This window comes from Stegodyphus dumicola, chromosome 3 (genome assembly GCF_044657685.1).
Source record: "Stegodyphus dumicola isolate Sdum_Otavi_A_Nest chromosome 3, ASM4465768v1".
Classification (NCBI taxonomy): Eukaryota; Metazoa; Arthropoda; class Arachnida; order Araneae; family Eresidae; genus Stegodyphus; species Stegodyphus dumicola.
In genome coordinates this window covers 175,020,677-175,044,446 of record NC_140770.1, presented here as the reverse complement: position 1 = coordinate 175,044,446, position 23,770 = coordinate 175,020,677, and the positions used below count along the sequence as shown (strand labels likewise).

The 23,770-nt window shown below is 31.5% G+C and overlaps 1 protein-coding gene across 9 annotated transcripts in view; it reads right to left on the bottom strand.

The window, feature by feature from the left end:
- The window catches only part of LOC118182648 (eukaryotic translation initiation factor 4 gamma 3-like), a 96,952-nt gene that overhangs the window by 32,888 nt on the left and 40,294 nt on the right, over positions 1-23,770 (bottom strand). For 8 of the 9 annotated variants that reach the window (XM_085813659.1, XM_085813662.1, XM_085813660.1 and 5 more), the window contains 4 exons: positions 17,164-17,222; positions 14,305-14,485; positions 8,988-9,086; positions 6,455-6,554 (listed from right to left, as the gene is read on the bottom strand). In XM_085813659.1, the coding sequence (XP_085669785.1) occupies positions 6,455-6,554; positions 8,988-9,086; positions 14,305-14,485; positions 17,164-17,222 (439 nt within the window). The remainder of the gene's footprint in view (positions 1-6,454; positions 6,555-8,987; positions 9,087-14,304; positions 14,486-17,163; positions 17,223-23,770) is intronic. The other variant, XM_085813663.1, reaches the window with a different exon arrangement.

Below are 23,770 nucleotides of genomic sequence, written 5' to 3'. Positions count from 1 at the left end.
CAAGCCCACAGAAGAAGAAAAGAGGAAGGTTAAGTAATGATAAGAAAACAAGGATAACCACAATGAGACATTAAAAAATTTGTATATGAGTTTTTAGACTACACGGAATTATAAACTGAATTGGAATTTAATGCCAGTATAGCTTTGCACAGAGCTGTTGTAATGTTCAAGAACATTAAAGCAAGGAAATAACATATATTTTCCCAAAGAAATACAGAAAATATACATTGGTCTCCCAGTACTGTACTTTCCACCATCCAGCAACTTTCCTGGCCTTAAATTTTGCCATCCAGTGTTGCTGCAATGGCTATGGCACCTGCCTTAATATCTCTAATATTTATTATTAAAAAAAGACATAAAAATATATGTATTTTTTTAATTATTATTATTAATTTTAAAAATTACCTTTACTTATTTGTATTATCTACTAATACATTTAGAGCAGCCATAAATTACTGACTGCATTTCAATGAGAAATAGTACACAACCTAAAGAACATACCCATTTGTTCAAGATATCAAATTATGTCACAATCCCAGCAGTTTTTGAAACTATGCTTAATATTAAAATACTTCACTAAATGCTTATGCTGCATACACTATTTTGTTTTCAAACTCTCAAGATGAATTCCCCAGCATTTTAGATATTATCACTCTAAAGAATTCTGTAACTTATTATTTAAGTTTAACAGTGTCATGCAATTTAAATGAAAATATCGTCTTTTATATTTCTTTCTCATAAAGAAGTCTAGATGTGTTGTGTCAGGATATCGAGTTGAGCAAGATACCAGTTTGGGGGGGAGCGACTAAATTTCAACTCGGCAGGAAAATTTAATTGGTCGAAAATATACGTCACGTGTGATGTCAAAGGTGGCGTGTTTTAGCTTTACCCCAAAGGATTGTTTGCCATTTTCGGCTGCTTGTTTTCTGAACTGTGCAATGGTATTTTTTGGCGGGCTAAAAGTATTTTTTGAGAAAATATTTTAATTGGTGATTTAGGTATTGGTTGCTTGTAAATAAACACATTATTACAAATTAATGTAAAGTATTTATTTTTGAGACTAACTTTTTGTAATCTATTTATTTTTAATATATTGAATTTTGAGAATAGATAAATTTAGCTGAAATTTCCTGTGTTCACGATCTTGAAAAATGTTTCAAACATTAAATATATTAAATATTTTAATATCATATGCTACTATTGTTTTTATTAATTTTTTAATATTTGTGATGACAAAATAAATTTTTTAGTCTATTGTAGTACATAACTTTTTAGGAAAATTCACAATGAAATGTCAAGGCAATAGCATTATTTGAATGTATGTACTGCTGCAAGAAGTACAAAAAGATTTTACATGAACACATTCGTTAAGTACATAAAGTACCTGTTGTGGCTGAAGGAAATTTTAAATGTCCCATTAATGTCTGCAATTTTTCATGTAGAACTTTTGAAGATTTAAGAAATCACATAAAAGATCAACATGGATGCACTCTTAACTCCGTTGAAATGACATGTAATAAATATGAACGTAAAATATTAGAAAATTACATTTACATTTTCTGGGATAAACATTTCTAATTTGAATAGTCCAAAAAAGAGTACAAATTACCATTTTTTCAAATTCATTTATCAAGCTGGAGAATAAAATACGTCCATTTTTGTGAATATAATTGATAACAGAATAATTTCCTTAGTGTCTTGCTTTCAGCCTGATAAATCACCATTATTCTTCAGTAAAAATATTTCAAAGTAATATTTCTCTTTCTCCTTTCAACTACTTGAAATATGAAGTAAACATTTTGTAAATAATAAAAACATATACAGTCCTGCTACATAATTAAAATTATTTATGCATGTAATTCAGTGTTTCATTAAAAAAAAAGAATTAGATTATTCTTATATTACACAAATGGATTAAGATATCACAAATTATTAAAATCTTTATTAAAGAACTTCCAACCTTTAATCGTAAATTTAGCATCATAATGATAAATGCATATTTTATTATATGTCAATGAGGCTTAAAATTTATTATACGTTATTTTAAAACTACTTAAATGAAATAAAGAAATTTAATCAATGTCTTAAAATTTTAATGAGCTGTACACATTGTATTAAATATCAGTAAATATGTTACATTTTCTTTTTTACATTAGACATAGGCCAGATACGTTCATGTTATGGAAAATTCTGATGATAATTTGTTTCCGAGAATAAATTTCTTGCATTATTATACAACTTTGAGGAATCTGTTTTAAGTCCATTTAGCTGGAGCACTAGTATTAGTAACTGCCAAATAGGAAGAAAAATATGCCAATGTATAACTTAAAATTAGGCAACTTTATTTCAGTATAGATTTTAAACAAAACTGTCAGTGTTTTAGAGCAACTGGACACAGGTCCCTCTTCTTCAAGAGGAAAAAATTATGCTAAAGGGATCAGTATCTGTATAAAATCAGTGCCAAAATAAGGTTGTTGTATATAAAATAATCTCTAAATATTTTAGAAATTAAAGTATACTAAGATGAATTAAAAATAGTATATAAAATAAAATGCTCTTAATCTTGTCACTACTTCATCCTTACTAGTTACACAATTAATTTATTAATTAGTTTTTTATCTGCATATTCTATCGCAGTACACTACTACTAATTTATTAGTGTAAACTTCTCCAGTTGATGGTATATATACACAGTTAGCAACATAATTTTAATATAACATCAACATATAATGTGTTTATTAGGACATATCACAACAATATGTGCAAAAGAACTAAAAGTTTCAGCATGAAATATGCAGTCAAATATATGACAGAACATAGTAACATAATATGAATAACAATAGCACTTGATTATTACAAAGGAAAATCATAATTCAGTATCTGCTGACAAACCAGAGTGTGCTGATATTTCTCTAAATAAATGATTAAAAATGCCACAAAAATATAGTTAGTGCTTTAAAATTATTAAATTCATATAAGTGTAAATCACAGTGGTTTTGAAAATGCTACTGTATTTTGTTACTCAGCATTTTTGAATTGCTAGTGATTACAATCACAATTTATGAATAGTGAAAGCTTAAACTATTCTAAGAAAATTGATTAATAAATTTCATACAGTAAATAAATTGTTGGGCTACAAAAGTATGCAGCCTGTCAGATATATGAAAACCAATAACAGAAATAAAAATAAAATCTTTAAAAACTTTACAAAGTGGCAAAGCATCTGAGAGCTATTTATCTTGTGAACAATACATTTTCAGTAGAATCAGTATGTACTTTAAAAAAAATTGAGATACTTTGGAAACTTGCTCTGCAATGTAGTTGTTTTGTGATGAAACTGTTGATAGGGCTGCTTTGATAATGCTTTTGAGATTTTCTCCACACAGTAAAACTAGAATTTATGTATGCATAGTTCTTGTTTTTATGTATGTATGCAAATTATACTGCTTTTAATTTCTCATGAAACTTGCATGACTTTTCAAAATATTACATTATAAATCTCACAACTTGAGATTATTTATTCTAAGGCACACACACAGAACCTTTCCTTTGAACACATATTTCAAAGGAAAATATTATTGATATACACACAAGTATAGTTTCCATTAATTAACACATTGTTATTGATGAAGATTCCTTTAATGATTCTTACATAAAGCGATCTGGATTTTTTCCCAGATGAGAAACATTAAAGTTTCATTCAAAACAGATTATTCTTAATTTTATCAACATATAAACTTTTATTACATCACTTGAATCTGTTAACACTGAACTAATCGTTTTCAATTTAAATCAGAAATGCATTTTTCATATTGAATTACAGTATGAGTAATAACCAAAATTTAATATCTGCATATAATAAGAAATCATTGATACACAGGGTAAAAATAAGTATGAAGTTAGATTATATTAGCACGCTAATAGATCAACGATAGCAAACGAATCAAAAAAAACCTTCACCTAATCATTTGTACTAGTTGTGCTGGATTATTTAATTAACACAAAATGTATAGGGGTTTAATAATTACTCCAATCCACTTTTGACCATGGAAACATTCTAACATATACTTTGAGATCTCGTATCCTTATGGCTAAACATTCAAGTAGATTTCAGGCACGATAGACTTTTTATTCCTTCCTTGTCATGAAATTACCTTATGATCATTTCATTCAGTTACTACAAATCAAAGCAGAATTAATTACCAATGCTTTATACTTTTAACCACCTGATAACATTACATAATATGGATTAACTTAGAGAAAATTGTACTGATTATAATCAGATAATTCTTCTCTGAGAATTTAAATTCTTTCGCATTTATTTCTTTGCAGATCTTGCTCTAAATGGATTTCACTACATATTTTTACACCTGGTCACAAATGATAATGAATAACAAATTAATTTTTATTCTAACCATGGCATAAAAAAATTAAAAAAAAAAAAAAAAAAACATATTGTTTTAAATTCTGCGAGCCGGCTGGCTGCATAGGTGTTTTCGTGTTTTTCCTCATTTGTAACGCATATACGAGCCAGTTACCCTTAGAAAGTTCTCCATGAAAGCATCCTTCCCAGTGGGCAGATAGCTCTCAAGAGCTTTACCATCAGCTTATTAAAAAAATTTAAACTATAATTTTAAATTTTGTATTTTGTCACCATTTATTTCACTAAATAATGTGAAGTTATGTTAGTGCATACACATGCCAGGTGATATTTTATCTTTATTAACAAAATAAAACAGTTGAAGTAATTGTAGAACTTTTCTCTCACAGGAAAAAAAGACCTGCATTTTATCCAATTTCCTTTATGAAAACTGAAGATTTATTACCAAACGAAATTCTTAGAATTTAACCTTCCTTACGAACTCTCCTATTTACGATATAACCATCTCAGATCTTCGCTTTGATAAATGGTCTATAGCCTTTTACCAGTATATGGCTGTCATAATCCATAAGGAAGCATATTAGAAAAACAAAGGGGTCCGCTATAGGCAGGGTTTAATTTCACAAATTAGAAGTACCAGAGCCCTATAGACCTTCAGGAAAGACGAACAAGAATAAATAAAAGAATAAAATGACTAATAAAATCATTAACAATTAAAAAATTATTAAATAATGAATGATTAAAGTAATTAAATAATTAAAATTTAATAAAATGCAAAGAGATAAATTAGAATTTAATAAGCAATTTTTAATATAATTTTATTACTAAAGTTTTCAAGATCAAATTTCTACTAAAATTATTGTTCAGCTACATAAAAGAAGTGCTGGAGCCTTCTTATTTAGGGCTCCGGCTAAAATTATGAATTATCCCCAAAACTAAGAAGAACAGGCGCAATTTAAGCCCTGGCTATACGGATATGTATTTTGATAAAGTAAGAGAAGAATCCATCTTTGGTCATGGCCAAACATGGCACATGATGAGTTTTGATTGTAAACCACATGAGAGGCGGAGTTTAAATACGTCAGAATGACGTAACCAGAGCCAACCAATCAAAATTTCCTGCCAAGTTGAAATTTAGTCGCACCCCAGTTTAGGTAAATACTTCGAAGTTTCTTTAAGTGGGAATTTTGTACAAGACCATGTTTAAACAGCAAATTATGCAGCAATGGTGAATATAAACAAAAGCTTGCAAAAGTTATAAAATGACAATGCTTGAAACCGGGGGAATACATTATGAATATTGAATGGAATATTTTAGGTTAGATTATTTAAATATGGAAAAGCATAAAACAGCTATCTACCTAACAGGAGGGATGCCTTTGTGGGAGGGGGCTTTCTAAGAGAAACTGGCTTGTATTCCTAATATAGAAAGAAAAACTCACAAAAATCAACAATGCAACTAGCTATATTCATCTAGTTTTAATACCAGGTTTAATTACCAGTACTCAGTAGTCTCAACCACATGGTTAAAGGTGGAGCCTGATTTATGTATTTATTTAATGTACCATTACATAAATCAAGCTCCACCTTTAACCTTAATGTACCATTAAATAAGACCATACTGAATTACTTTAAAATTTAACACATTATGTCAAAAAAAAGTTTCAGCTGCTACATACCTATTTTGATGTAAAACAAAGAGACATATTTTTTATTAGATTGTTACAGAAATGAAATAAATGATTTCTAAATAGAAACAGATTTATTGTTATATAATAATATTGTTAACAATGATTTGGACATAATTGTTTTTAGATCCTTGAGTTCTGAGTTGTATGTGGAAAAGTTCAAATTTTTTATCATATACAAATAATAACACTTAAAACAAAATTTATTGATGGTAAAGAGACATAAACATATCGAATTTTGAAAATATTCTAGTACCAAAGAAAGTCACTTTAGCTTAGTGCTTTGGGAATGTAACAGTAAAATTAAATCAAAATATAAAACAGTGACCTAAATCTGCTATCATAAAACATCTCATAACCATAAACAATAACAATTATTTCATACTTATACTTTCAGAATTATTATCCTGGAAATTACATTCTTCAATACAAATATGACTGATGGGCCCAAAAAAATTACAGATACGTAGAGGGATCCAATCATTCTGAAATTAAAAAATATATATATATATATATATATATTATATTAAATTCTCTTTTATAAAACTATACTGCATGAAATAACACTAAAAGTGAATGGTAATTTTACTAAAGCTAAGAAAATGCCAAAATGTTTTCCAAATCAATGACTAAATAAATGCATTAAACAACAATTAAAATAGTAATAATGTTTATCAAAAATAAAACTATTCTTATTTTAGTCACGTATGATCATCAAGTTACTGAAGCATGTAACATAAAATTTTCCTGTGAAAATTTCTCTTTGAAAAATGCATGTTAAAACCAGTGACGTACCTAGAAGGGGCAATCAGCCCTGGCAGCACATTTTTGGGGTGGCATTTTAACCTGAAACATTCTTTTATACAGCTTAGTCATGTGGATCATCGAGGCAGATGAAGAATAATGAGATTCTGAATTGCCATACAGAACTGAGAAGAAAAATAGACTTACACTAGACAGAGTATTCAACAAAATCACTATGACATTTCAACAGCTACACTCGTTATACTTTCTTTTACTTCTTTGAAACACTAACCCCTTGAATGAAGACAAATATCGGGTTTTAACAAAAGTTACCTGCCACCACAAATTTCATCTACGCAAATAGTTTTCATTGGCGTGGTTAATCATATTTTGTCAATTTTTGGCATTTGAAAGAAAGAGAATTACTGTAGAACATCGTGTTATGAAATTTGTAAAAAAAACATCGTTACTATTGAGGTGTCTGAAATGGAACTATCACACAACCAAATTAGAACTATCATTTACTTCCAGTTCTGTTGCAAAATGTCAGCTACAGAATGTCACCAAATCATGTGTACAGCTTTAAATCCTAATGCTGTATCATATGATAGTGTGAAGGTTTGGTACTGAGAGTTCAAAAACAAGGACTAGGACATTCAAGAAGCAGAGTGCTCTGGCCAACCTACGGATGTTGAAGAGGCCTGCCTGCGAGAACTTGAGGAAGAAGATCAGTATGCAACCACCCAAGAGCTTGCTAAGGAGTAGATGTTAGTGCCATGTCCATTAGTTGCGCTATGCATTGCATAAACCTGGCATACAAGTTCAATCGATGGGTGCCGCATGAGGTGACTCAGGCAGGTAAGGACAGATGTGTTCGGACCTGCACTAATCTGCTCGGATATCAACGCAATAATAAAATTATGGACGGGGTCGTCATTTGTGGTGAAAAGTGGATTTACTTCAACAACACAGACCAAAAAGAAGGTTGGTCTGCGCCCGGTGACCCGTCGACAGCATCGCAAAGAGCCATTTGACTAATAAAAAGATCATGATTTGTATCTGATGAGATTGCCGTAGTATTATCCATAAATATCTGGGGAAAAGTAAAACCCTTGACAGTAAGGTATACAGCGAGATGTTAGTCTGTGTTGACATTCCTATCAAGAAAAAACGTCGAACTGAGTTCCGGCGCAAAAAGTTCCACCAGATAATGCAAAAACAATATGTGTCTGTATTCACCGGGTGGACTCCGTATTGACTAGAATGGAATCTTTTGCCACACCCACCATATAGCCTCGGAATCGCTCCTTCGGACTTCAACTTTTTTCATACCTGCAGGTACATCTTGCTGCTGCTAATCTTCCATTCTGCGCTCGTTGTCTGAAATGAGGTTGATTTGTTTAACTCACACCCAAGTTTCTAGACCAAAGGTTTTAAAATAAATGTTAACAGAAAATCATAAATTTGAGTGACGATTACTACCCGCACTAAAGGTACTGCTTTCATATTTTTTCCTCCTAAGGACGTTGTTTGGCGGAAAACTTTTGTTACAACCAGATATGAACTAAATTATGATCACAGTGGCATTCATAAGAAATATTCCTCATTAAGAGTGAAAGATTTCAGAGTTTTACTTCCATTATTGCTACAGAAAATGAACCAAATGTGAAAGGGCAGTCTTTTTGAACTGTTACAGTTTTTTCTAAAACACAATCTCCAGAATAAAATTCCAAGTATTGTAATAATCCTGCAAACTTTCCTTGTAAATGCTGTGAGTCAGTTGTGAGACAAAAATAATTTAAGAAGTTTTTAAGATCTATAGCTGTACCTTTTGTATATAAAAAACCTTTTAATACTGTCTATGTAAAAAAAAAAAAAGAAAGAAAGAAAAAGAAAGAAAGAAAGAAGAGGAAAACTGGATTTTTTAATTCAATAAAATTCTGAAGCCTCAATTTTTTTTCAAACATCTGCTGCTTCTCTTTCAAAGCAAAGTTTATCGATTTATTTTCATATCAATTTACTTCATTGCTACTAAATAAAAAAGATACTTGAAAATTTGCAAAATTCTTAAAACATCATCACACACAACATCATATACAGAAATTTATGAACAAGATTAATTGGCATAAAGCAGAAATAAAACTATTGCATCTAGTTAAATTGTTATTACTTACAGCTCTTAACTCTATTAAATCCTCCAACATAAATCTCATTCTAGAACTTGAAAACCCAGCATCTATAACTTTTTGTACTTCATAAATGTAAAAATCCATCTAAAAGAGAAAAGGATAATTAGAACAAATTGAAAAACATTATTAACAAATTTTTAAATGAGAAGAGAAATCACACAAAAATAAAATATTGTTAGATGTAGTAAAATTTAAATAACCCTTCATATATTGAAACAAATTTATGTAAACATCAATAAAAAAGTCGACAGTAAGTGAAGAGTAAAATCGAAAATTTTAATTAAGCAAAAACATGATTGGAAGATTAATTTTAATAAATATTTATGCCTGTTTTAAGACCATATCCATCCTAAGTCAGAATGTCATTTCCTCTAATTCCTAAGAATATCTAAATTAAAAGTTTATTAATTACTAGTATATAAATTATTATATTAATAAATAAAAATAGTCTCTTCTTTCTATGCTGATGTGAGGCTTATGTTTAAATTCTTCAACCCTGTCAGATTACATGACTTAACACCATGTTATAGACAGTCTTTGTCACAAGTCTTTTTTTTTATTACAGTTGTGTTTGCTAATCTGCCATTGATCAAATTCCCTTCTTTGCAGGAATTTTCCACTGAGTCTTCAACATGCACTATTATTATTATTATTATTATTATTTATCAGTGATTACTTTTCAGCAATAATAAATATTTTTGCGATTTTGAAAAGTATAATTAAGTAGAATGAAACACAAAATCTGGTTTCTTGACAGATGTTAGATTCTGAAAAAAACATCTTAAGGTAATCTAATAAAAAAGCAAAATTAAAAGCCATAGTCCTATCAAAATAATTTGAAATAGATTACATACAAATCAACAGAATGTGTTTAAACTTTATACTGTTAATTTGTATATACTGTCTTTTCACTCATAATAATTCATGATTAAATAACAGCGCACTAGTGGCTGAGTGGATAACACCTATGGACACTAGCAGTTTGACTCGAATTCTGGTGAACAGGATGGCTGCATGATATCTTCATAGTTTTCCACACATTTGTTGTGAATATAAGTAAGACTTCTTCAAGAAGTTCTCAACAAAGCTGCGTCTCCCTTTATGACAGATAGATCTTGCATGTTTTGTCTGACACTACTAAGCATACAACTTATTATTATTTCAAATATTAAAAAAATAAATTATCTTCCAAAATCATAATATAGAGCAAATTTCTTTCCTAAGCTGAAATAAAAGTAGATTTAAAATTACATTAAGTAAACATTGAGGAAGACACAATAAAGTTCTCAGACTAAATATTCACAAATGATTCCAAGATCTTCATGAAAAATACATTAATAAGTTTTATGGTGATAAATGCAATTGTAAAATCATACAATTTTACAAATTTTCAGTCAAAACTTTTCAGACTTCAAATCTAATTGCTACAAAAAGAAAGGAGTTAAAAAAGAAAAAAAGATTAAAATCGACAGAGGTGTATATGCATATAAATTAAAAGCCATCCTCAGCTATGCGCTACGGGCAGTGTTCTTGATTTTGATCTACCTATTTGTTTGGTCTAAGTAGAGCCTTCAATTAATAAATAAACAAAAAAAGAATGAGAATGGATTTTTTTTTGGAATACATGACTAATACATGGTGATGAAAAAAATCAATTTTGAACAATAAAGATGAAAAAACTGCAAGTTTATCCGTGTATGCATCTGATAATATTTTGCCAATAATATACAAAGAATTAGCAGTCACACACAGAAAATGGAATCAATTTGTGATGAACAATATATGCAACTTCAAAATTTTGTGTATGTACAACAAAATTATTTTTTGTACATAAAATGCTTTAGTGGGAGAAATGTCTAATACTTCCCATGGTAGACTGCTTACCACTATGCAAGACTTACGCAAACTTAATCATTTCGTTTTTATTTGTTGACTGCTTACCACTATGCAAACTTAAGCATTTTGTTTTTATTTGTTGTGATAAAAATAAATTTTATTCACTTTTCATCAGATTTGTGCATTCAATATAATATAAACCCGTTCGCACACAACACTTTTTGGTGGCAGTGGTGGGATTTGAATGCCAATAACTAGAGCGATGGAAGAACAATTGAAGCAGCTCATCACTGCTTTTGCTGGATTCCAAGAAAAGATGGAAGCTGGCCAAGCATCATTTAAAGAAGACATGAAAGATTCTGTTAAAGAAGAGATGAAATCTAATCAGGAAAAGATGGATGCGGGTTAGGAAAAGATGGAAGAAGTTGTTAAAAAAGAAATGAAGGTTCTTCAAGAAAAGATTGAAGCAGGTGAAGAGGAAATGAAAAGAGAAATTATCTGCATAATAGAAACCAAATTTGAGGTTATGGAAGGCAGAATTAATGCAGTTAAAAATAAAGTTTGACACACTGAAAAAAAAGTTTCTTCAGTAAAAGAAGAAATAGAAGAAAGAGTTTCTACTGTTAAAAGAATAAATAGAAGAGAGAGCGTCTGCTGTGGAACAACTAATTCATGACAAGGTTTCTGAGTCGCCAATGAAGTTGATAATTTAAAGAAATTTGTAGTGACGGCAGGAAGCAATTCGGATGGTTTTAAATTTCTACCCATGCCTGCTTGTCCCACTCTGAAACTATCAACACATGATAGAAAGATCTCCTGACAAGTGTATATTTTCTATAGTTGTGGATGCAAATGGATGGGATTCCCAAGCTAAGGCCTGTCATCTTGCCACATCTTTCGAGAGAAGATGCAGCGCATATCCTTCAGACACTCTTCCCGAAAACCAAAGGCTAGATTTCGAACCTGTGTCTGGCGCGTTGCAGTTGCACTTTGGTGAGAAGTGTTTGAAAGATTACAGCAGTCTTCAATTAAAATCCAATCAACAGAAGCCCACGGAAACACTCCAGTAACTCGCCACAGATGTTGAAAGGCCTTTTCATCCCATCTCACCTTGTCGGAGTGCCCAACAGAAACAAGGAAAATCTTGTCCCTGAAATACTTCATCAATGGCATCTGGGATCCTGAAATACAGAAAGTTCTGCAAATGGTAGATGTCAAGGACATAAAAAGCACTCTAGTGTATGCCATGAAATTCGAGTCAGTCCAGCAAAAAACTCGTAGAGATCGCTACCTAGTCAAAGCTGTGGGATTTCACAAACAGATGACTTGACCAATTAAGTCAGTGCCTTGAGACGAAACAGGAGAGAAAATAAACCAATTCTAAAGTGCTGGAACTGCGGTGTAGAACACCACATACGAAGGAACTGCAGAACACCCTAGAGCAGGAAAAATAAGCCACACAAGTTAAACAGAGAATTAAATGGCATTAGACAACAAAAGAATGGCCAGAAACAAAAGTGTTGGAACTGTGGAACTGAAGGCCACATACGAAGGAACTGCAGAGCACCCCAAGGCAGGGATATTAAGACCATTTCCCAGCAATGATGCAGGAAACAAATTAATGATCATATCGCGGAGTGGAGTTTGAAGGATAGTGAAAAATCTCATTTTAAAGCGCTCAAGATTTCTGCAGTGAGCGGCAGCAGTGGGTATATTGAGAGGGTTCCATGCAATATGATCATTGACACAGGAGCTAATGTTACCATCATTTGGAAAGATTTAGCTCAACAGTTTAAAGATAAACTCATTTAGACGTCATCCTGCGTTGTCCTCCAGACTGAGTCTGGTGATAAAATCAGATAGATAGATAAAATAGATCGCAGCACATTAAGTTAAAATGTAAAAATCACATTTGGAAGTGCAGTGTACCATCACATGGCATATGCGGCAGATATTACAGATCCATGCCTACTCGGATTGGACTTTTTAAGGAGACACAATTTTTCCTTAGACTTCAAAAACAACAAACTGCTTTCAGCATAAGAGGACATGACTATCCATCCTTGGAAGGAAACCTGGAAACGCCAACGTCTCATGTGAAATACCTTGCTCAGAAAGCTGCCGAAATCATACTAGGGTCGAAGAAAAACACCAGACTACCGGCTATTCTCCATCCCAGATGCTCTTTGGTCGTGACCTTCGTCGTCTACCTCGTGATCTTTTGTTTAATCACCCTCCAGATGTGCCTTCATCACCTGAGGAAGACATTCAAGATCTACAGGCCCGGTTTGAAGTGATGCACCATTTTGCATGAGAATGAGTCAACATGGTGACGGAAAAAGTGAAGACCGATACTACATGAGAGCTGCTGGACATCGATTTGACGAAAGAGACAAGGTGAGGTTGCAGAACCTTATTCAACGGAAAGGACTCAGTCCTAAATTTACAGTCACCTTGGGATGGTCCTTACAGTCCTAAATAAACTGAACGACATTGTAGTTTAGATCTGTAAGTCATCAAATTCTAAAGTGGTTCATTACGATAGGTTAGCTCATTACTATGGCCACAGTATGTAATGTAAATAATTGTAACTAGTGCCCGGTTTGAAGTAATGGTCCTTTTTGTTTCTAGGCCATGAAGACCATGGTCCTTTTTGTTTCTAAATGTATATTTGATTTGATTTGTATTTAGTATTTGATTTATATTTAGCATTTGATAGTATTTGAATTGTTTTAAGTTACTATTGCAGTTATTGTTTATGTTGTTTGTTATTCTAATGTAATGTTTATTATTGCATTGATGCCTTAGTTGTAAGTTTGCTTTCTGTACAGGGATTGTACTGCCCAGGACATGCAGTCCTTAGAAGGAGGCAGTGTTATGGTTTCTGTATTGAATTAGCTAATTTCAAATAGAATTAATTAAAATTGTTTTATATTACTGTGCAATGCAGCACGAGACTTACCTGAAGAGAAAGCTATGCCGTAAAAATTAAAAATACGGGAGCACGTGCATTTAACAAATAGATACCTCGTAATTGTACGCTTTTGCTTATCAGGAAAAATCGAGAAAATACCAGAATATTCTCGTGCACATTTAAAAAGCTTATAACTACTGCGAGATATTGCAATACTGTATGAATATCTGAGGAAATTTAAGTATTTTGTTTTATTTGTTGTGATAAAAATAAATTTTATTCACTTTTCATCAGACTTGTGCCTTCAATTTATTACGAACCCGTTCACACACAAAAATATTTTCAATTCAGCAACAATTATTTTGATGAAAATAATTTTAAAGAAAATGTCAAAGAATGAGTTTTCAGCATGCCTTCTAGAGCTGGAAAACATAATTCAAACTTATACTACTCAAAGGAAAGACTTAAAAAGAAAGAGAGAGAGACTTATATCTAGCTGACTCATTTGCTCTCAATATGCATGCACATAATAAAAATTAAAATAAAACATACCACATTGTTGTTCTGTATACTTCTTCTGCTTATAGCAATCTCTAAATATTTCCCAACTGTCCTTAACAAACCACAAAAACATTCGAGAGATTCTTCACTTCTTTCAATTAAAAGCCTCTTTATACAATGATGAATAATGGATTCGGCTACCATATTCACTTTGAAAAGTTCTCCAATGAAACTAAGACAAAGAAATAATTAAAATCCTTATAACTCATATACTGAAATGAAATGCAATAGTGAATCAAAGGCATAAAGTGCTGATAAAAATTAATTTAGTCAAATCTTCATTTACTTTACCACAATGAAAAACAATGAGAGCATATATTGTTTTTAAGTACAATAAGCTTTTTTTTTAATGATTTAATCTACAATACTGATAAAACAGTAGCATAGCTAGGGAGGAAAGATGGGGCGCATTTATCCATGGGTGCAGCATCCAGGTAGCATCAAATGTTATGAAATTTTAGAATAAAATGTTTTCCATCGTCAGCATGCATAAAATATTTTCTAGTAAATTTGATGAAAAGTAAAACACCAGATGCCAACAATGATGGTTTTAACTCTAGACACCCTTTCTGAAGCTAGGACAGTTTTTCCAGTCATTTGTTGTCTTGCATATGATGTGCAGTATCTATGCTATTTTTTTAAATGAATATCTCATTTCGTTAAAACTCTTTTTTTCGTAAATTTAAGAGGTAAAAAAAGGTGGTTTACTTGGAGATTTATTGGTTGGGTCTGATTAGCAGAAAAGTACCTACTTTTTTGGTGAGATTAGCAGATCTGCATATAAGCCGACCTCCATTATTTAGCTTTGGAAAAAGTTAAAAAAAATTTCAGCTTATACACTGAAATATACAATAAATAAAATGGAATATCTTGGCATTTGCATAAATTTAGGGGGGGGGGGCAAATATACTTTTACAAGTTATCACCTTTTAATCCCTATTTATATATAAAAAAAAAAAAAAAATACGTTCATTATATTCTTTAACATCTGAATGCACTTTTAGGGACAAAAGTACTTCTAAACTGTATTTTTTACAAATAACATGTTTATTTAATATTTCTTCCCTAAATTAAAAATTTCTGCAATACTGCTACAATATATATTTAAAGTGAAATGATACATGAAGAAAAATTTCTGAAATCTTTTACAGTCATTAAATATTATGAGTTTCCATAATAATATCTTCATAATTCCTCAAAATAAAAATTACTGATTATTACACTGATTGTGTAAATGATCTTTCCCATTTAAGTCCTTACCAAATATTAATTATGCAAAGTAATGTTTAAGCAATGGCAACTAAATTCCTTAAAAAGTTATTTGCAAAGTTAACTATTCCAGATCAAAGTTTGGGTCTTTCCTTGTAATCCTCAATTACTCAAGAGACTAGTGAGAAATGCTCCGATACCAAATCAATTATTGCAGTATAATTTAACTATAGTCATTATATACTCATTTGAAGGGGAAAAGAAATTAACATCTCTAGATATATCTACCAACATTATTAAAGTTTCCTTAAAAAATGAATGAAATAATGATGTTTTTTACACAAAGATAAGAGTTTGAATGAAAAATATACATGAAAAAGTGTTTTAAAGGACAATAATTTATCCAAATTAAAAATTTTAGATATGTTCAGAAATTAAAAATTTTAGAATGTATTTCTTTACTGCCTGTGTACATCTATCACTTTCAATGGCTAACACTGATTTCAATATCTTACAAAGATAATTCTCCAATATTTATATGTATTAAATTTAAATAAAAATATTAAAAAATAATTCATAACATTTACAAAAGAGGAAAAAATAATTAACAACTTTTACCTGAAAACTGATTTACTGAAAACGTATCTTAACATTTGCAACAAATTCAATAAATGTCCTGCTGATTTTCAAAATAATGAAAGAAATACAATTACATAAAAATTTATTTGTGTGTGATCATTATTTTACTTGATTCATCATGCACTTGAGTTAAACTGTCAGGACTTGTGTTTCTCTTTATTTGCGTTGGAAACATGAATGATCCTGAATAGGAACAGGGAGCTTACTCAAGCTATGTTCAAGAAGGTGTGAAGTAGACAACACAAGCAGGAAGGGTATACGAAACCCTTTATTTTCAATACTTTACAGGTATTTCCGAACTTCGGAAAACAGAGACCAACCACTTGTGGTCTGAACATAAGAATATAAACACTACTAACTAAAACTCTAACTAAAAGCTAACTTTGAATTAGCATACAAATGCCTAGCACTAAGACGGGCCTTTATTTAAAAAAGGTACGTATGTAGTACGCCAAGCTGCTAAAACTACGATATGTCTGCAAATATCAAGAGGGCTAAACCTCTGGCCTTAAAGGCAACCAGCAACCGAGTGAAAACTCTAAAACTACAGTGGCAAGGGGCTTGCTTCCTAAAACTCCTCTCTCTTGGCAAAAAGGCACAACTTAAGTACTTGGGTGTTAGCAAGATAATTTCCATAAACAAGTTAAAGCATTTAATTCTGGCCGGAAGTAGAAAATAAGAAGTGATAGTACAGATTTAAAATAAAATAAACGTTAGTAAAACTTAGGATCCTTACAAAACATATGTCAAAAGGCAAACGTCTTATATTTATTATAGATATATGAACAATTTTTCATTCATACAAAAGGAGTTTTGTACTTTAAGTTTTCACAGAAGCTTTCCATTTTATTTAATGACTAAAGTTCCATATTTTTTGTCTTTAAATCAGATTTTTGCACCCATTCTGTACTCCATACTATGCCATACAGATATATCATTTAATTTCACATGATCAAAAAAATTAAAAATAAAAAAATCATTTTTGTAAAAGTGTTTACTTACATAACATTTCCTAGTTGCCGATATCTACTTTTCTTTTTCATTTTTTCTTCATGATTTTCCTAAATGGAAAATTTAAGAAATGGAAAACTCAAGCAAGAAGGCATATAATTTTATTTTTATTATGACTGTTGAATTTCCATTGTTGCAAATCTAAAATACTATTCAGATGTATTTTAAATTATTAGATATATTAACATATAACATAGTTATTACAACATTAATACAAAAATGCTAGAGACATTTTTAAGGGTTACAAAGGAGTTTAAAGAGTCATCTTTAAAACTTTGAGAAAAGAAAAAATTCTATAGATATTCTTGAATTTTTCTATGTTTAGTTATTAAACAATTTAATAATACATTCATATTTCTAAAATATAGTGGATATTTAACAATTTTATATGGAATCATGAATAACTACACTCAGCCTCTTTACAAAAATTATTACCACATGCTCCTTATATTTTAAATACTCATTTAAAGGCACTAACTTCATTATTCTGTCTCTAATTTACATTTAAAATGGTTATTTATTTATTCATTAAAACTACAGAACTTCTTCATAACATATTCAAGGCAGTGATAATTAAACTGACAATATTCAAGAGGTATTTGATTTGAATGGAATTTGAGATGCATGTCATTCAGATTATGGGTAAAAAACTTATAAAGAAAAAAAGGAGAGTTTAAATTTTTACCACTATGGGTAAATATGAATCTGTAAAGAATGACAACTATAAAGCAGCAGAATAAAATTTTAGTTTTAAGAATAAAATCATATTTCTATGCTCAATGTAAGATTCATAATTTTTCATCACATGCTGAAATTGCAAGATAGCATTATCAACTATTGCATGCTGTATTTCAGGAGGTATCTGGAACTATACTGCAGTGGAATCTCAGATCAACAAAGCCTCATTTCATGAACAAATTATCTCACTGAAAAACTCTTTGGATGATGAATGGTGTCTTGAGTTATGAACACTCCAATCCAATTGATAACATCCATTGGTTTTTCACCTCATTGAATGGTACTGCTGTTAAGTTTAAATAAACAATCCTCCATGTTCCAGGAACAAATTAATCCCTTTTTCATAGTTATAAAAGTTTTCAAAGTTATTTTTATTTTCAAACTTAATTTGAGGTAACCCATGCTGCATAATGAACACTGAGGGACTTTTGGAAATATCATTTTAATATTTTCCAGTGCTTAACTCCCAAGAACAAAGCCTAGTAGCAAGTGACTGCAATCGACCTGGAGGAAAGTATAGCCACATTAGATTGCAGGAGACACTAAGAGATGATTTTGAGCACTTGACCTTTTTTTTTATAATCAAATCATGAAGAAGTTACTAGAAGATCATAAAAATGAGCTCAACAAAAATGAACTGCAGCAACTTCAAAATCAGCACCTAAAAAAGTCTGGAAGAAATGTCTTCAGAAGAAAAGCAAGAAAGAAAAATTATCCTAATTCTTTAACATACAAAATGTGTGCTTAATGGGGTAAGATACAAAATTTTTATGCAATGATATTCCTCTAATAAAGACAGTAGCAAGCTTCAGCATAAAAATTTTGAATGACAATGCCATGTTTCACTTTAAAAATATCATTACAAATCATGATAAATTTTCAGTGAAACAGAATTCGAGTGTGTCTCAAATAGAGTCGAGTGGCACTTAGAAACAAAGAAAGGATAAAAGAAGATACCCACTAAAGGTAGTAACCTGATTTTTTTAATAGAAGGGAATTTTGCACACAAGCAGTAACATCTTTCTTATCATTTACCTCTTATGCCATCCATCTTCTTTGTACAGATACAGTTTAATTAAGTTTTCATGCAGTGTATCTGTGAAATATTGTGTTTATATATATTTTTTGGAATATTATATAATGATTTTTATTGGTTTTTACCTTGTGAATTGTGCACCAGTAATTTGGGCACAAATTACTGGTGCACAATTCACAACTATTTAAATGCAAAATTTAAATAACCAATCATCAGTGGTCCAGGAAAGAATTAATCTCTTTTACAATAACTCCAATGAGGAAAATTGTTTCAGTTTATGAACATTTTGGTTGACAAACAGTAAAAAATTAATTAAATTTTGTGAACCAGTGGTTCACGGTAATCTTAAGATATAAATCCCTGAAACCATGATAGTTCAAGAAACTACAAAAATATAAATCCCAGGGGTTGACGTATAACAACCAAAAAAAAAAAAAAAAAAAGGTATACATAAAAGAAGTCCCATGATCATTTGTGATCATCAGCTGCTTTAAAATATTTAACCATGTTTTTCACAGTATTTTTGCATGCATTCTTTCTTTAACCCTTTGTTGCTCAGTGTTCCACTACATGGAATACCCAAATTGAATTGCTTCTGAAACTGTTAAATTCAACCATAAATGGATAAAAATGCCCTTATAATATACTTCAAACTTCTCTTTTTAAACAGTAGATGACAGCATATCACAAGGAGACCCAGAATTTTCATTTATGAAATGTTATTAAAATCCATTTATTTTCTAGTAATTTTCTACATTTTTTGTGATGCAAAAAAAATTTGTTTGAAAAAAAAAAATTCTGTACAATTTTGATGGCTGTACTCTATATTATTTGTTATATATTTTTTTACATTTTTCATACAAAAAGCATGCACAGAATCATTAAATAAAACGGGGTGTTCCATTAGCGGGAACACTGCGCCTTTAGCGATCTCATGCTATTACGCATCAGAACATCTGTCTTAGGAGAAAACATCTGTTGTATATGTTTTCTATTTACGTTGTTTTGGGGGAATGAATTCAAACAAAGGAGTCTTGAGGGGTGAGGTGTGGTTTGTGCTATGAAAGCCCTAATATGGGCACCTTGAAATTTCTGTAAGTAGTTTTCAGGCGGGAATTTTATCAGTAGCTTGAGTCATCTTCACATAGGGGAGCTGCGTGAATTATTTTGCTATCGCTTTTTAGTCTCATTCCCGTTTATTTACAATAATTGTGTAGATATTTTTTGTGTCGTATATCTTATAGCTTATTCTTCTTTATTGTTAATATTAATTGCAGTTAATTTTTTATTATTAATTTTCCATAAATGGCAGGAAAACTCTTTCCGAGGAAGAAAGAGTTTCTTTTTCTCTTTCTTTTTACTTGGAATTCTAAACATATTGTTGCACGGAACCGAAGCCACACAAAACAAGTTTTTTGTTCAAAACCTGCAAAGTTGGTTTGTGCTTCTATCAGAAACACATGACATGCTTTGAAAATTTCACGAAGCTGTGAAATCGAAAAATTTGTAAATATTTTTGTATATACGACTTGTGTATATACATATATTTATCTCATTTATCCATACATATTCAAGAATATTGTGTATATCCAGAAAACCATGTATACAGCCATAATACATTACTATTTTTTCATTACTATACATAAGCTTCTACAGTCAAAAGTCGTTAATTTGGACATCCATAATCCGGAATAATCTATAATCCTGACCTCAAAGCTAAAAACTTTCTGCGCATGTGCACAGGCGTTTATGCGTGCGCGTAAGACCTTTACACCTGCACATATGCGTGTGCGCAAGAGCAGAATACGTTTTCACGTGCGCGTTTAATGTATAACAGACGGTATAAGCTAAAATTATCTAATTATCTATTTCAGTTAATGTTGATGATTGCGTTGTTCCTTAATCTTCGAATTGGATCCGGCTTATTATTTTTTGCAGACTGTAAGAGCAATTTTATAAAAGTAAGCTTGAACTTTCGATTATGTCAAATAGAATTTCCGATGCTGGAGCTCCCAAAGGATCTACAAAACGAAAGTATGTTTTGATGTCCATCAAATAAAAAGTGGAATTGCTGCAAAAAATGGATAAAGGCATATCCTTTGTTTATCTAACCGTTCCGAAATCTGTTTATCAATTTAACACTGCTCTGCGCGGAGGGGTGGGGGGGGAGGAACGTCGCGGCGCGCAATGAACTGGAAGTTGATCTGTTAGCACTATCGTTATCTTCAGGGCAGATGTTTTTATTTTATTCGGCTTATAATTCCTTACGAAATGTAGTATTTCATCTCGATGTACACCGTCTTTGATATGTTTTAAATCAAATTCCTCATCATTATAAATATCACGAATACAAATCAAATAGTTTTCTGGTTGCAATTTTCTAATTTCGGCTATGCATAATGTATGCTTTACGCATGCGCGCGTTGAAAGAAATGTTTAATAAAGTAAACAAATAAATATTAAGCTTTTTTTTTTTTTTTGTAAATTTTGATACCCTTTAGATCATAATTGCTCATTACTTTATAAATTACGGTTTCATATTTTTAATTTTATAATTTCTGCATGACATCTTACCAGATTTAAACTGATGATCTATAATCCGGAAAAATCGATAATCCGGAATCGCTGAAGTTCTGACGAATCCAGATTAAAGACTTTTGACTGTACTAATTTCTGTGCTTCACTGGAATGCTCGCTTTCTCGCACTTTTAAGAGCTCTGGTGGTGCAGTGTTCCACTTCATGGAACATCCACAGAATTGAAACGTTAAATGCAATTTTTACAAAATTTTATCTGTATACTCCTTTAGGCCTAGATAGACTGCATACAACTTTTCTTGTTGAAATACCGACTTTAAAGTGTATTGCACTACAAAGGGTTAAGATTTTAATAAGATGATATGTTCTAAAGCAAAAGCAGCTGAAGCATTATTGCCCTTCTGATTAAACATTTTAATTACAATAAAATATTTCCTTTTTGTACAGCATGACAAACCACATCGAATGATTTCCGATATGCATAACATCAAATCTAGCCGAAAAATACTTTTTCCTAATTTGCAAAAGTTTTCATGTAAACATGCAATTGGTTGCAAAATTTTGAATTGGAATTTTTTTTTTTATACCTGACTCATCAGTGGCTGACTGGTAACACAATAAGCCCTAGAGTTCAATTAGGGTTCAAATCCTGGCAAAATGGGCTGACTCCATATGGATTTTCGTGTTTTTTGCCATGTGTGATGTGAATTACATGCTAGTTTCCCTTAAAACACCTTCCACAAAAGCAATCTTCACCTTAGTCAGATAGTACTTGCATGTTTTGTCATAATCCAAATAATCGTAATCTCTATGATCTGAAGGGTATGCATATCAAATTTTATTCAATATGGTTATTTAGAAGAATTTCCATGCACCTCTCATTATCATTAATTTAAATACAATGAAGGGCCAAAATATTATGCCACCTACTCAATAATGCACTGCTCAACCTTTGGCCTGCAAAATAGCAACAACTTGCCTTGCATGGATGCCACAAGTTCTCAGTAGATGACTGGAGACAGGTTGTACCAATTGTCTAAGCAGCGTTCACACCAAGTCGATATATTTCAACATGGGGTTGGAGCTCTGAGCTGCTGCTCCATGATATCTCAAATATGCTCTATTGGGTTGAAATCTGTTAAGTTAGGTGGCCAGGACATTAATTTTAATTCATCCTTATGCTCCTTGAACCACTCCAACACAATTTGAGCCTTGTGGCATGGCATGTTGTCCTGCTGGAAGATTTCACTTCCAGTTGGGAAGATACAAGCTATGTAAGGGTGCAACCAGTCCGCAGTTACGATCATATAGTTGGCAGCTTTCATGGTCTGTTTTACCACAGTCCCAGAGCCACCCATAAGAACATTCCCCAAAGCATAATAATACCACCACCAGCAGCTTGTGTATGACCTGCTGTACAGGGAGAGTAACTGTTCGCCTGGAGGATGGCATACCCCAACATGACCATCGATGTGATGAATGAGAAATTGTAATTCATTCGATGAGGCAACTGCCTTCCACATATCCGTGGTACAGTCTCAATATTCATGTGCCCATTGTAGATGTAGATGACAATGATGGTTAGTCAACAGATGCACATGAATAGGGCATCTGCTGCACAGTCCCATATCAAACAATCCAACAATGTCCACTGAACTGTGAGTTTCGAAATGGTTGCACTTGCATTCAACTGTCAGTTGAGCCTCTGTCTGATCCCGATTTTGCTGTGCTAAGCAGGGCGGTCTCTGACATCATTTTTCTTTGGTGATGTGTGATCATCCAACAGCTTAGCTAGTTTCACTATCATTTACCCACTTTGCATAAATACAGTACTAACAATTGCAGATCATGAACAACTTAATAGTAATGCAGTTTCGGAGATGGTTGTTCTGAGTCTTCAGGCCATAAAAATATGCCCTCTATCAAATTCGCTTAGATCAGCAGCCTTTCCCATCACTTCCAAAAGAAAGTGCAAGAATGATTCCTTACCTGCTCAAGTAGTAGTTAAATACCATTTCCATTTAACTGTGTGCCCTTCATGTAACCCAGACGAATTTATTGAAAAATTAAGGGATGGTCATAATGTTTTGTCCTGTCAGCGTATGATATCCCTATATTTTATTTGTAACTAAATTCAATATTCCAATGATATTTCTAGTTTATTTTTATGAGTACAGCATCATAAATGATATGTAAAACCCTTAGAGGCTTGTGAGAAATACAAAATTTTGATTTTATGCTTTTTACTTCCACTTAAAATTTCATCCCTCTTTGTCACAACATTGTTA